Source organism: Narcine bancroftii, chromosome 5 (assembly GCF_036971445.1).
Source record: "Narcine bancroftii isolate sNarBan1 chromosome 5, sNarBan1.hap1, whole genome shotgun sequence".
Classification (NCBI taxonomy): Eukaryota; Metazoa; Chordata; class Chondrichthyes; order Torpediniformes; family Narcinidae; genus Narcine; species Narcine bancroftii.
Window position 1 is genome coordinate 210,515,041 of NC_091473.1, and position 15,788 is coordinate 210,530,828.

A 15,788-nucleotide genomic window follows, 5' to 3' on the forward strand; every position below is an offset into this window, starting at 1 on the left:
GGGCAGTCAATGTTCACAGAGTTGCTCTGAATTTAGCCTTATCCCCTTACACAGTCATCTTTTCCTTGAACAAAAAGCTGTTTCCTTGCAGCAGAGGTTGACATCGATGTCCATAATTCCTAAAGAGATCGACAGTGCTGAATGTACAGGTACTCCCCGCTTTACGATTGTAATGTGAACTAAAGGATTGGTCATATCTCGGAATGGATGGATGTCAGAATTGTGTACTTACCTTGTTAGTCGGCGTCCCGGGGTCCATAGGCTGGGCGCGGCCATCTTGATTCCTGTACGCATGCGCGAGTCTTCAGTTGGCACATGCGCGGTGAGTTCGCGTATTGGCGTTCGGTTGGTGCATATGTGAGAGTTAAGGACACAAATTCAATATCGTTAGAAAACTTGGCTCTTCCATGCCCTGTATCCCTGTTATAGTTTGTCAAATACAACATAAACTCTGTAAATTTTGCATTTTATATATTTTTAACAAATTTTCTGTCGTACGTGCGTATCGACGTAAGTTGCACAGGTTGCAAGTAATCAAAAATATCTAACACACACACACACACACACACACACACACACACACACACACACACACACACACACACACACACACACACACACACACACACACACACACACACACTGCTCCTGCTGGCAGCGCAGTGATGTGCAGTAGCCCTAACACCAAAGCAACAGGGGTGTCTGGATGGGTGGGTGTCTGAGTGGGTGGGTGTCTGAGTGGGTGGGTGTCTGAGTGGGTGGGTGTCTGAGTGGGTGGGTGGGACCAGCAGGGGTGCTAGGAATGTGGCCTGGGAGCCAAAGGAACCACTGAACTAGACCAACAAATGGTGTTAATTGGATATGAGAATTGGAGAGGTGAGAATTGATTTTGGGTCTGTGAAAGGAGACAGAGAAAAAAGGGAAGAGAGAGAAGCAGAGAGAGAGAGAGCATTAGTGTCACTGTGGGGGGGGGGGGTGCAGAGGGTTGCCGACTGCACTGGGAGACACCATCAGAGGGGGTGACACCAAAATGACTGTTTATAAAATTTTTGAGCAGTGTTTCAGCAGAAATTTATTATTTTTTACAAAAATATCCCTGTATTTAGTTATAACAACAAACCATTTTTAGTAAGTCCAGCTTACACGTATCAATACACCTACAAGGTTAAAAGTCTATACTAATTTACTTTATGAACCTTATAATGTGCTCCGGTCAGAGCTGTTGTTATTATCCAATTACAACGACGCTTTGAATTACGTGGTTTTGTCTGCACGTGCTGCAAGCACACGCTGTTGTTTTCGTTACTGCAGTGTATGATATTGTAAATTAAAGGTGCAATTTTAATTTTGCTAGTTGTTTACCTCTATTATTATTACATTCAGTGATATACAGGAATTACAAGTAACATTGTGGTTGAACTACTTGTATATGTAAATGCCTTGACCTTGTATGTTTGACCCTGCTCTCACTGGCTGGCTCCTGACTCCTCCCCTTTATTCCCCATAAAAGCTGTCATGTCACAACTCTACCCCCAGTTCGAGTCCGGGTCAGTGTGAGCCAGCAACTCAAGGGATGCTGTCCATCTCTTGCTAATAAAAGCCTCAGTACCTGTTACTTCAGTCTTTTGGTTAATTGATCATGCATCAGTACCAAAAATATTACTAAGGATTCTGTCTGGTCTGGTATGGGAGGAGGTCCCAGGCCGGGGGTGGGGGGTGGTGGGGAGGGTGACATCATGAGTTACCACATTGGGTGATGCCAACCTTGGTGACGCCACTGAGAGGCAGAGCTGGGGGGAAAGAGATGGGGAAGAAGAGGGAGGTTCTTGCAGGAAACCAGAGAAGTCGGTGTTAATGCAGAGTTCCCAGACGGAATATAAATCAGAATTAGAATTTATTGTTGTGAACAAGTCATGAAATTTGTTGTCTTGCGGCAGCATCACAGGGAAAACATTCATATAAACCACCTTCCAATAATAAATAAAACTCGTGCACAAAAAGTCAAAGTCAGGCAGGCAGTGACTGTGGCTGATTGGTCGTTCAGGAATCCGATGGCAGCGGGGAAGAAGCTGTCCTTGTGCCACTGAGTGCTCGTCTTCAGGCTCCTGCACCTTTTCCCCAATGGTAGCAGAGTGAAGAGGCCGTGGCCTGGGTGGTGATGGTGGGGGGGGGGGGTCCTTAAGGATAAAGACTGCTTTCTTAAGATACCATCTCACGTAGATGTCCTCGATGGAGTGAGGTCTGGTGCCTGTGATGCGGTGATGAGGCATTGTTCCTCCAAGCAGGGGGTGGTTTCAGTCTGGCAGTGCACAAGGCTGCGGACAGACATGCTGGCGATGGGTGGGGGGGGGGTGGTGAGGCGGGGAAGGAGAGGAGATAATGGGCACTGCTCATTGCTGACAGCGGCTTCACCATCTGAGCTTGCCAACTTCACCCTCAACTCTCATTTTCACAAAAAGCATCAGCTCTGGAATTTCCTCCCAAAACCTCAGCCTTGCTCAGATGCCTCCCAACGTTTTTTCATTCCTTGACGAAGGCCTCTTTTATCAACATCAAGGAGTTTGTACGTTCTCCCCGTGTCTGCGTGGGTTTCCTCCTGATGCTCCGGTTTTCTCCAAATCACACCAAGGGTTGTAGGTCAATTGGGTGTAATTGGGCCGGAAGGACCTGTTACTGTGCTGTAGGTTTAAATTTAAATCACACTCTGGGAACTCTGGATCCAGAGAGTTTTGGAGACTGCAGCCAACAGGCTACATACAATTAGATCTGGGCTGTCATGAAGGAAAGTTATGTCACTGACACCTTCTCCTTCTACAGCCCAAAGCAGGCAGACAGCAATTCACAGTTGCAGCAAGGCAACTGTCCCATTTGTACGGATCTTTTGTGAGGTCTGCGAGCTGAACGAGGCCAGCAATCCTCAAACTGGGACATTTGACAATGTTCGCTCGAGGAACAGCATTTTGTCTTCTACCTGCCCACCCTTCCACTTCATCTCTTTTTCCATGGGCCACCTGTTAATTCCCCCTTGCCCTCAATGGGATGCCCCGTTCTTCTTGCGTGGGGTCTGTCATCAAAGGCCGAATCTACCTTATCTCTTCCACTGCTGAGGCCCGCAACACATTTCCTCTAACTCCGGGGGTGACCAAACTTGCTTAACATGAGAGCCACCTCCAATAATCAAGTGGAAGGTTCGGCAGCAGCTATACTTTGTGAGGTGTTTGAGGAGATTCGGTACGTCACCGAAAACTTCACCAGATGGACCGTGGAGAGCATCCTGCCCGGTTGCATCACTGCCTGGTATGGAGGCGCCAACTCTCAGGACAAGAATAAACTCCATAACTCATCCTGCGACATCACAGGCGCCAGACTTCACTCCATCAAGAACATCTACATGAGGCGGTGTCTTAAAAAACAGCCTCTCTCCTCAAGGACCCCCTCCACCCCCCCAGGCCATGCCCTCTTCACTCTGCTACCATTGGGGAAAAGGTACAGGAGCCTGAAGACAAGCACTCAGCGGCACAAGGACAGCTTCATCCCCCACTGCCGCCAGTTGCTAAATAATCAATGAACCGAAGTCACCGGCTCACTTAGATTTTTCGTGCACTAGTTTTGTTTATTGTTGGAAGGTGGTTTATATGAACGTTTGCCCTCTGACGCTGCTGCAAAACAACGAATTTGATGACTTGTTCGTGACAATAAACTCGGATTCTGATAAACCAGATGTTTGAGAGCCACAAAACATGAAAAGAATATTACAAACACTTTTAAAAATTTTACATGCACATTTTAAATAAAATATTTATTTAAATATTAAGAAAAAGTACATAATAATATTTATTCATGTATGTATTTTTAGACTGCTAATTTGTATTATTTCAATATCAAAAAAATACACTTACCATGTCCACGTGTATAATAGCCGACCAAATTTTAGGGTAAAATTTAGGGGAGTCATCTATTACACACCTACTACTTTTGACCACAGTATCGTTCAGGAGTTCGGGAGCTCAGATGGGCGAGCGGGTGGCCGGGACCGGGTGGTAATTCCACAGTCGAGCACAGGCTCGTATGAATCCTTTCTCATCCAGCATATTTCCACGAACTGGCACATTATATGTCAAAGAGCCGCAAGTAGCTCACGAGCTGTGAGTTGGCCACCCCTGCTCTAACGACCACCTGTTTTGGTGGCAGATGTACCTGCTCTATATCTCCTACCTTTCATCCTTCACTCTCGAAAGCTTACATCTCTCTCTCTCCCTCTCTTTCTCCTTGCTCTCTCTCCCTCCCTCCCTCTCTCTTTATTTCCTCCTGTTTTGTTTGCTTTCTCTCTCTCTCTCTCTCTCCCTCCCCCCTCTCCCTGTACCGATTCTGCCAGGTCCCACTGACCTACACCCAGTTCACACCTTTCCACACCCCTTCCATCCATGTACCTGTCCAAATTCTTCTTAAATGTTAAAACTGAGCCCCCATTCAGCACTTCAGCTAGCAGATTGTTCCCCACTCCCATCTCTGTCTGCATGAAGAAGTTCCCCTAATGTATTGGCAACTCTGTTTCTGTGCCAGCGATCGGGACCGGGGTTCAAATCTGGCGCTATCTGTGAGGTGTTTCCACATTCTTCCCGCATTTGTGTTGGATTCCTCCAGGGGCTCTGGTTTCTTCCCACCCTCCAAAATGTACCGGGGGTTGAAGGTCATTTGGGTGTAATTTGGATGGAACGGGCTCATGGGTCGGCTTTTCCCCTTTCGCCTTTAACCCTGCCTCCACTAGCCCTTCGTAATTTTGTACGACTAGGACAGTCTTCCTGGTTCATCAGTTTCCTGCGGAGCCCTGTCTCGCCCCCTCCTACCCTCCCCTGACCCTGGCTCTCTCCCCTCTCCACGATCAGCCATGATGAAGTGTTTTGACCCCAAACATTGACGATTCCTCTTCCCCTCGCCGATGCTGCCCAATTCGCCGAGTTCCTCCACCGGCCTGTTTTCTGCTGTAGTTTAAACCTCCAGGGTGCACGAGGACTGACATCAATATGAGAGAAAGCACTGGACAACAAAGATTTTGCTTCCTGAACACTTTTGGGGTTTATATCATGGACTTTGAGCTGATGGTCACCAAAATCACCTGAAAACCTCATCACATACCCTCTTTTTTAGATATAACCTATTTTTGTGATTTCCTGTCATATTTGGAGTCCACTCCAAGCATACAAATCCATAAAGTGCAACATGTCAGGGAAAATTCATTTCCTGCATTCACACTTGGAGTAAAAGATTAGTGAAGTATAGATTTGGACCCCTTGTAGATAGGGAGGGTAGGCTATGTGAAAAGTCAGAGGAGATGGGGGAAATTTTAAATGATTTATTTTCCTCGGTATTCACTAGGGAAAAAAACTATTGTACCAGTTGAAGTAAAGAAAAATAGTGGGGAGGTCATGAATCAAAAAAGGATAACTGAGGAGGTAGTGATGGCAGTGTTAAAAAAGATAAAGGAAAAAAAAAAGATAAAGGTGGACCTCGTCCCTGCTGATCTTGGCGCAGTCAGGGACGAGCACGGTGAAAAGGTTTCACCAGGACACTGCGACCGTGGAAAAGCGGTATCAGGGCAACTGGAATCTGTCATTTCTGGTCGACTGTTGTTGGACCCTGACACAATAGGGTTCAGGTAAAAATCAGTGGCAGAACATTTCTAGGACAATTGAACTGCCGTAGTATGACAGCATCAATATGTGATTAAACGTACCAAATTCAGTAATGTTTCTGCAACTTCCTACGTGATACATAAAATCCAAAATTACCTTTACGTACATCTTGACGTTGTTTATCATGACCCAAATTTTCTTTCAGGAAGCAAAATATTTAATTTTTTTTTTATTGTCCAATGAGTAGTGGGAGTTGCCTTTGTACGAGATTAAAAATTTGCTCCTGGGAGTTTTGGAGAGATGGTGGGGTAGGGGTGAAGGAAAGAGCTGGGGAAAGGGGTGAGGGATGGAGGAGGGAGCTGGGTGAGGGATGGAGGATGGAGCTGGGGAGGGGATAAGGGATGGAGGAGGGAGCTGGGGAGGAGGTGAAGGATGGAGGAGGGAGCTGGGGTAGGAGGTGAGGGATGGGAGGGAGCTGGGGGAGGTGGGGAGGGATCGAGGAGGGTGTGAGGGATGGAGGAGGGTGCTGGGGAGGGTGTGAGGGTTGGAGGAGGGAGCTGGGGGAGGGTGTGAGGGATGGAGGAGGGAGCTGGGGAGGGGGTGAGGGGTGGAGGAGGGAGACAGATGCAGGGGTTTGTCTGATCCCATTCAAAGAGGGAGACATGCGCGTCTCGGAGATTTCTCCTGTTCCTGCTGACTCTCTAACGGGATGCTGAAGGAGTCTGTACGTTCTCCCTGTGGGCTCGTGGGCCGAAAGGGCCTTTTACCCTGCTGTATGTCTCCATTTAGAAGTTTAAAAATTTGAAGTCTGCCTGTGTGTTTCAAAGGCTATGAAGGAGAAAAGTTAACGAAAGTGCTGAAAGATATCGAGGTGGGTCCTCCAACGCTGCTGGATCGCTGGAGCTTTGAGGTGACTCAATCCGTTCTGGAGAAAGGAGACCCCGTCCCTTATAACATCATTAACAACTATTTCTCAATTGGGGTGGTAAGTCAGAAAAAGAATCAGAATTTATTGTCATGTATAAATCACAGGGCAAACGTTCATATAAACCATCTTCCAACAATAAATAAAACTAGTGCACAAAAAGTCTAAGTAAGCCAGTGACTTCAGTTCATTGATTATTCAGGAATCTGGCGGCAGCGGGGAAGAAGCTGTCTTTGTGCCGCTGAGTGCTCATCTTCAGGCTCCTGTACCTTTTCCCTGATGGTAGCAGAGTGAAGAGGGCATAGCCTGGGGGGGTGGAGGGGGTCCTTGAGGATAGAGGCTGCTTTTTTAAGACACCGCCTCATGTAGATGTCCTCAATGGAGTGAAGTCTGGTGCCTGTGATGTCGCAGGCTGAGTTAACAACCCTCTGGAGTTTATTCTTGCCCTGAGAGTTGGCGCCTCCATACCCAGCAGTGATGTAACCAGCCAGAATGCTCTCCACGCTTCACCTGTAGATGTTTTTGAGAGCGTTTGGTGACACAAAATCTCTTCAAACACCTCACAAAGCCACTGGCAAGCCTTCTTCATGTTTGCATCAATGTGCATTCAATTTTACGCTCCCCATTGTGTTGTGTTCATTCTTGGTGTGTATACATGGGGAGCAAGGAGCTGGGCCTTCCATTGGCTTTCGCCAGCTACCCTTTGACATGACCGAACGGCTTCAGCGGTATGCAGGACGAGATTCACAAGTGGGCCAAAGTCCCTCCTCCGTTTTTATGCCAGCCTCTTGGAGTTATTTCCAAAGCATGAGAATCGAAGAACACTTTAGTCGGGTTGTACTTGTACAATCGGATGTCAATAAACTTGATTTGACGATTTAATAATAGTATTAATACAGTCCCACCCTGGGAGTGTGTGATGGGACAGTGCGGAGGGGGCTTCACTTTGCATCCCACCCTGGGAGTGTGTGATGGGACAGTGAGGAGGGGGCTTCACTCTGCATCCCATCCCAAGAAGGGAAACCAGAGGTGTAGGATTCAGTGATCACCGGGAGAATCAGAGGTGGAGAGCAGGAGCAAATCTAAGTTCTTGGGAGTCACTCTCTCAGAGGATCTTTCTTGGAGCCAACGTACCAATGGCACCGTGAAGAAAGCACGTCAGCGCCTCTACTTCCCCAGGAGTTCGCAGAGGGTCGGTACGACATCGGAAACCCTGGCAAATTTCCACAGAGGTGTGGTGGAAAGTGTGCTGACCGGCTGAATCACAGTCTGGTATGGGGTAACCAATACCCCCACGCAGAAAGCCCTCCAAAAGGTAGTGGACACAGAACAGGACATTGCGGGCAAAACCCTCCCCACTGTTGAGAATGTCTATAGGGAACACTGTCGTCGGAGGGCAGCAGCGATAATCAAAGACCCTCACCACCCAGCCTTCACTCTGTTCTCGCTGCTGCCGTTAGGTAAGAGGTGTCGGTGCCACAAGACTCGCACCACCAGGTTCAACTGCTACCCCTCCACCGTCAGACTCCTCAATGACAAACTCAATCAGAGACTCATTTAAGGACTTGTGCATTTTATCGATTGTTTTTTAAAATTTCTCCTCTCTGTATTGCATCAGTTGTTTACATTTGTTTATTTGTTTACACGTGTACACTGTGCAGTTTTTTTTACACCTTGAATTAGGGGTAATTCTGGTGCACCCGTGGGAGAAGGGATCTCAGGGTTGTATGTGCTGTCATGTGATGTACCCTGACACTATATTTGAAATCTGAAATCAGAAATGGTGAGAACTGATTGCAGATGTCTTGATTTATTCAAAGGATGCTTCAATTGCTCATCGTTTCCATGTGATGAGGGAGAAGTATCCGGAAAAATTCAACAGCAGGTGAGTCAGCTGGTATCTGGACAGAATGGTGAAGAGGGAGGTGTGGATGCAACAACACAGCTTTTCTTCCACCACCATCAACTCGGCCCTCACCTGCACGCCCTCCATTTCCCGCAGTCTGCCCTGGCCCTCTCTGCCCCCTCCCGTAACACGGACGGGGCTCCGCTCATCCTCACTTACCACCCCACCACCAGCAGCTACATCCTCCCCTGCCACTTCACTACACAATCCTGCCGCCAGACAAAATCTCCTCGCTCCACCTTCCACAGGAATTGCTCCCCCCACGGCGCCCTCGTCTACCCCTCCCTCCCCACTAACTGACCCCTTGACACCTACCCCTGCGACCGAAGGAGGTGCTCCACTTACACCCACACTTCCTCCCTCACCCCCATTCGGGGCCCCAAACGGTCCTTCCATGGGAAGCAACGCTTCACTGGTGAACCGGCAGGGGCCGTCTGCTGCATCTAGTGGTCCCGCTGAGGTCTCTTCCACGTCGGAGAGACTGGCTGCAGACTGGCTCTGTCTGCCGCAATAGCGTGGATCTCCCATTTCAATTCCCCATCTATTTCCCTTTCTGACCTGTCTGTTCATGGTCTCATGCCCTGCCAGACTGGGACCACCTGAAAATTGGAGGAATATCTTCCAACTGGGCTCCCTCTGGCTTTCGTTAAACATTGACCTCTGGCTTTCGTTAAACCTCCCCCACCTCACTTCTTCCTCCAGCTCTGTCTCTTCCCCAGTTCCCTGTTTCCTTTTGCACACACATAATCCTCACCTCTCCTATCATATCCCATTAACGCCTTGTGTTTGTCCGGATTCCTCCCCCAGCCGGCACCGTCTGTATCCTGAGATTTCCTGCTTCTGCCTCATTCTGCTTATTCCCTGAAGAAGGGCTCAGGTCCGAAACATCAGCAATCTATCTTTGTCTCCGACTGACCGAATTCCTCCAGCATTTCTGTGTATTGTTACGACAATCAGCAGACTTCCCTGCACCCTTCCCTCCATTCAGAGAGCCCCCTCCTCTCCTATCTCTTCTCAACTCATTCTCTCCTGCCCTCCCACCCTTGACCACCTGTGACCTCTTTCCTGTTGGCTTTCGCTCTTCCATCTGCCCCTTCTACACTCCTCCCCTCGCCTTTTCATTCTGGCACCTGCCTGGTTGGTGCTTGCTACCTTGGCGAAGGGCTCAGGCGCAAAACGTCGGCTACGTGTCTTTCCCTCCGATAGACACTGAGTTCCTCCAGGACTTTTGTTTATCACTCCAAAGACGTGCAGGTTGGGAGAACACAGTTAATTGCCCCGTGTGTAGGTGAGGGGGAGGATGTAATTAATTGCCCCATGTGTAAGTGAGGGGGTAGGACGTCGTTAATTGCTCCATGTGTTGGTGAGGGGGAAGATGTTGTTAATTGCCCTGTGTGTAGTTGAGGGGTAGGACATCATTAACTGTCCCGTGTGAAGGTGAGGGGTGTGATGTCATTAATTGCCCTATGTGTAGGTGAGGGGTAGGAGGTCATTAATTGCCCCGTGTGTAGGTGATGGTGTGTGATGTCGTTTATTGCCCCATGTGTAGATGAGGGGTAGGATGTCGTTTATTACCACATGTGTAGGTGAGGGTTAGGACGTCGTTAATTGCTCTGTGTGTAGGTGAGGGGTAGGATGCCAGTAATTTCCTCATGTGTAGGTGAGAGGTGTGATGTCATTAATTGTCCCCATGTGTTGGTCCACTATAGAGCCCTGGGTGAGGACTGGATCGTGTCCTTCCGACTTCCTCCTTGTCCGCAATCATCTCCTTGGTTTTGCCACCATTGAGCACAGGGTTGTTGGTGTGACACCACTCAACCAACTAGTAACCCTGCCAACCTCAATTACTTCCTCATGGTCAATTTTCTTCTTCAACAGGATGAAGAATAAACTGTGGTACTTTGAGTTTGCCACCTCAGAAACCATCTCTGCCACTTGCAAGAATCTGCAGGAGGTTCTGGAGATAGAAGTGAGTTGCTTTGGATCCAGCTCGGCTCAACGTTGTCTCAGCAAGGGTTGCTAGATGCATGGAAATATAAAGATCATTGGTCCAGTTCACTGAAGAGGTCACAAGCACTGTGAATAAAAGGGGTAAACATTGGATCCATTAAGATTTCCAAAAAGGTGCTTGATAGAGGAATAACTAACCAATAAGAGGCAGATGGTTGAGGTAAATGGTTATTTCTCTGGTTGGTAATCGGTGGAGAGTGGGGTGCCATGTAGATCAGTATAAGCCACACTCTTGGCTGCGTGTCTGTTATTGGACCTCACTGGACTCCTCAACTCCACGACCATCTCCCCACCCCCCCTCTTCACTCGGCCTGAGCGGTGGGATGGTCGGGGCAGGCCATGGCAGGTCTGGTTCCACCTCCCCCAGTTCTTGAGGCAGTTCATGGACCTTAGTGTCATTCAATCCTCATAATTGGTCATGTGTCACTTCCACAATCTGTCCCTCACTATAACAGAGCATGAGCAGGGTCTCAATTTTTATAAGATTACTCCCACCACCCATGAATCTTTATATTATCTATAATGTTGTACCAGAACTCTATCACCCACTTCCAGTGTTCCAGGTGAGGTTTGTGATGATGTTGTTTTTTGCAATCAGAGATCCAGATCTGGATGAACTGTGGACAGCCTGGTCTGCAGGTTGTGTCCAAACGTTTGGTCTGCTGGGGTGCGTTTTGTGGAGAATGTGGTGTGTTTCTGTACCCCAATAGGAAATCTGTGATTTTGTGTGTCCAGGAGGCATTTAGAAGTTTCATGGTTTCATTGCTTTTTTGAATATTTACAGAGTAGATATGTCCCAGTGAGGATCAAAGGAAAGGCTTAGGAGTCATAGGAAGCCTTGGTTTTTGAGGAATATTAGAAATTTGGTTCGGAGAAAGAGGGAGGTGAACAAGAGGTATAAACAGCAGGGTGCTGAGAAATTGAAAGAGGACTACAAGGAGTGTAGAAAAAATATTAAGAAAGAAATTACAAAGGCCAAAAAGAGGCACAAAGAGGCTTTGGCAGGCAGTGTAAAAATAAATCCAAAGGGTTTCTATAGGTACATTAAAAGTAAAAGATTAGTGAGAGATAGAATTGGACCCCGTGTAGATAGGGAGGATAGGCTATGTGAAAAGTCAGAGGAGATGGGGGAAATTTTAAATGATTTCTTTTCCTCGGTATTCACTAGGGAAAAAAAACTATTGTACCATTTGAAGTAAAGAAAAATAGTGGGGAGGTCATGAATCATATAAGGATAACTGAGGAGGTAATGATGGCAGTGTTAAAAAAGGTAAAGGTGGACAAATCTCCGGGTCCAGAAAATGTATTCCCAAGGACACTCAGGGAGACTAGTGTACAGATAGTGGGGCCATTAACAGAGATATTTAGGATGTCACTGGTCACGGGGGTAGTGCCAGAGGATTGGAGGGTGCCTCATGTTGTTCCGCTGTTTAATAAGAAAGGGTCCAAATTATAGACCTGTGAGTCTGACGTCTGTGGTGGGTAAGTTGATGGAAAGTGTTCTGAGGGATGGCATTTACAAATGTATGGAAGAACAGGGATTGATAGGTAGTAGTCAGCATGGTTTTGTCAGGGGTAGATCATGCTTAACAAACCTTATAGAGTTTTTCGAGGGGGTTACAAAAAAGATTGATGAAGGGAAGGCTGTGGATGTTGTCTATTTAGACTTCAGTAAAGCTTTTGACAAAGTTCCCCACAGGAGGTTAGGAAAAAAGGTGGAGGCATTAGGTATAAATAAGGAGGTAGTGAAATGGATTCAGCAATGGTTGGATGGGAGATGTCAGAGAGGACTGGTAGAAAATTGTTTGTCAAATTGGAGGCCAGTGACTAGTGGAGTTCCTCAGGGATCGGTCCTGGGCCGATATATTATTGTTATATATATTAACGATCTGGAAGAAGGGGTGGTGAATTGGATAAGTAAGTTTGCAGATGATACAAAGATTGGTGGTATTGTGGACAGTGAGGAAGATTACCGTAGCTTAAAAAGAGATATAGGAAAGCTAGAGGAGTGAGCTGAGAAATGGCTGATGGAATTTAATACGGATAAGTGTGAAGTGTTGCATTTTGGAAAGGCAAATCTAAATAGGTCATATACATTGAATGGTAGACAATTGAGGAGTGCAGAGCAACAAAGGGATTTAGGAGTTATGGTAAACAGTACCCTCAAAGTTGATACTCAGGTAAATAGAACGGTGAAGAAGGTATTTGGAATGTTGGCCTTCATAAATCGGAGTATTGAATTCAAGAGTTGGGATGTTATGATGAAATTGTACAAAGCATTGGTGAGGCCAAGTTTGGAATACTGTGTGCAATTTTGGTCACCAAATTATAGGAAGGATATAAACAAAATAGAGAGAGTGCAGAGAAGGTTCATGAGAATGTTGACAGGATGCCAGGGTTTGAGTTACAGAGAAAGGTTGAGCAGCCTGGTGCTTTTTTCTCTGGAGTGTAGAAGATTGAGGGGGGATTTGATGGAGGTGTTCAAGATTTTAAAAGGGACAGAGAGAGTCAACGTGGATAGGCTTTTTCAATTAAGAGTGGGGGATATTCAAACCAGAGGCCAGGGTTTGAGATTGTAGGGGGAAACCTATAAGGGGAACACGAGGGAAAATTTCTTCACGCAAAGGGTGGTTGGGATGTGGAATAAGCTTCCGGCAGAGGTGGTTGAAGCAAGGACATTATTTACATTTAAGGAAAGACTGGATAATTACATGGAGGGGAGAGGATTGGAGGGGTATGGACCAGGTGCTGGTCAGTGGGACTAGGAGGGTGGGGATTTGTTCTGGCATGGACTAGTAGGGCCAAACTGGCCTGTTCTGTGCTGTATATGGTTATATGGTTATAAAATGTTCTGCCTCCCCAGTAGAAGTTGGGTGATAGGGTGTGGACAAAATATGTCTGATATTGTTGTCACGCATATATTAAAAAAAATGTTTTGATGTACACTGGGGCCCATTGTCTGTAACTAATTCTTGAAGCAATCCGTTAAGTGGCAAAGATACCTCATAGACAGTCAATCGTGGGGTCTGCTTTGGTGTTTTTCAGCTGTGAAACTACTGTCTATTTGAAGTGTGTGTCAACAGCTATTAGGAAAGTCTCACCCATGAATGGTCCAGCGAAGTCTACATGAATCTGATGCCAAGGTTTGGATGGCCTTTCCATGGGTTAGATTCGGCTTGTGGCATTTTTGGCTGCATTGTCTGACATACTTTGCATTCTCTTACTGTTGTTTCAATGTTTCTGTCTATGGAGGGCCACCAGACATGCATCCGGGCCACTGCCTTCATTTAGACCATTCCCAGATGGTTGTGGTGCAGTTCTGATAACATGGTAGTTTCCCATTTGGCTGGAATAATTGTATGGGTACCCTATTGTAAACATCCTTCTTTGACTGATAGTTTCTTGGCGGCATTGTGGTAAGGTTCTAGATCTTTTGGGATGACTTCAGATTCGGGCCACCCATTAAGGGTGAAGTATAGGATCCTGCTTAATGTTGCCTCTTTTCGGGTTTCCTTTCTGATCATCTAGACTGTAATGGGCAGTTGTTGAAGTTGTTCTTGGTTGATGGCTGCTGCGTCTGCTGTCCATTTAATAACTTCTTCTCGTTATTCTGGGTAGCGGCATGTGTGATAAGGCATCTGCATGACTGTTGAGTGTTCCTGGTTTGTTTTATATCATAGTTGTTTGCCACTAGTAGCATGGCCCATCTTTGAATTTTTGCCGCAGCTAATACCTTTGTGTGGCCCCGGAATTAAACTAAGAGGCTTGTTGTCTGTGATCAGGGTGAATTTTCTTCCATAAAGACATTGGTGGAATTTTTTTACAATCCTTCTTTTTCTAGTTGGGCATAATTGCGTTCGCTTGTGGTTAATGTTCGCGAAGCATACTCTACTCACCTTTTTCTGTGATTTGGGATAGCACCATTCCTAGTCCCATTGGTGAAGCATCCACGGCTAGTGTAATTTCTTTACTAGGGTCGTAGTGGATCAGCACCTTATTTGTTGACATTAGTATTTCCTTTAGTTGATTGACTGTGTTTTTAGTTTCTGTGTTCCAATACCATGTTTGATCTTTTTTGAGTAATTGGTTCAGCAGGCTGTATAGTGTAGACATATTAAGGATATGTTTTCAGTAGTGATTAACAAATCGTAGGACTGTAATTCCGATTTGTTGGTTGGTATGGGGCATTGCGAATGGCTTCTGTTCTTGCTGGATTCATTCGCACCCCCTTGTTGATTGTAAACCCATGAGGGGTGCATGAAGACTCATTTGTCTTTTTATAATTATATATTAGCCTGTTGTAGTCTGGTTAAGACCTTTTCAATATTTTGTAAGTGTTCACTGTTGTTTCAGGCCGTGATGGTGATATCATCTAGGTAACACCCAACTGAGAGTCCATGTAGAAATTTGTCCATTGTTGCTTGAAAAATCGCAGGTAATGCTGAAACTTCATAAGACCTGTGTGTAGGTGAATAGTCCCAGATGGGGATTGATTGTCACATATTCCCTTCATGTTTTAGTTTTTTTCATTCAGTCTCAGTTTTCACTTTCATAGCAAATGGGACTGTTCTGGCTTTGAAGAATTTTGGTTTTGCATTATCTTTTAATTGCAGTTTAGCTTGAACACCTTTGATTTTCCCAATTCTGGTTGGAAAATCACTGTGTAGTTGTTGAGGATTTGGTCGATTTCTCACTAGGAGGTGTCCCAGTGGTTTATATTTAGTCGTGAACAATTTCCAGCCTGTCTAGGCGAATGTGTTGTAGCCAGTTTCTTCTGAAAAGTGCTGCTCCCTGTAGAGAGAGTGTTTTTGTTTGCTGTTGTTTGTATTGTACTTGGACTGTCCATTTTCCAAACACTTTGATTCAGTCTCCTGTAACAGATCTTAGAGTTATTTTAATTGTTTTTACCGGAAGGTGTGGTAGCAAGTGTTCCTTTACCTGTAACGGCATCAGGGACACCTCTGCCCCTGTGTCTAACCATCTTCAAGGGGTGTCCATTTATTTTTAGCTGTATAAAGATTGCTGTGTTTCCTCTGTTTATTCCTCAGATGTGCAATATCTCAAGAGCTGAAATTTCAGGAGCTTGAAGGTCAGCCTGTTATCATCGTCATTGCTAGGTTGCCTCTCTCGCTCTGCAATTGTTTTGACTTTAGCTGCCTGCTTACCTGAAGGCCACCTGCGCTTTATAAGCGGACATTTAGCTTTGATATGTTCTTCTGTTTTGCAATGGTTGCATTTAGAATTTTTGAAGAAACAGTTTTCTGATCAGTGGTTGCACTTCCCACATTGTTGGTGGGAAGATCTCCGACCAGTA

General features: G+C 46.2%; 1 protein-coding gene across 7 annotated transcripts in view; it reads left to right on the forward strand.

The window, feature by feature from the left end:
* The window catches only part of LOC138764694 (diacylglycerol kinase beta-like), a 137,305-nt gene that overhangs the window by 102,429 nt on the left and 19,088 nt on the right, over positions 1–15,788 (forward strand). For 6 of the 7 annotated variants that reach the window (XM_069940923.1, XM_069940922.1, XM_069940924.1 and 3 more), the window contains 3 exons: positions 6,461–6,618; positions 8,379–8,443; positions 10,343–10,433. In XM_069940923.1, the coding sequence (XP_069797024.1) occupies positions 6,461–6,618; positions 8,379–8,443; positions 10,343–10,433 (314 nt within the window). Of the gene's footprint in view, positions 1–6,460; positions 6,619–8,378; positions 8,444–10,342; positions 10,434–13,519; positions 13,597–15,788 lie in introns of those variants that run through there. The other variant, XM_069940926.1, reaches the window with a different exon arrangement.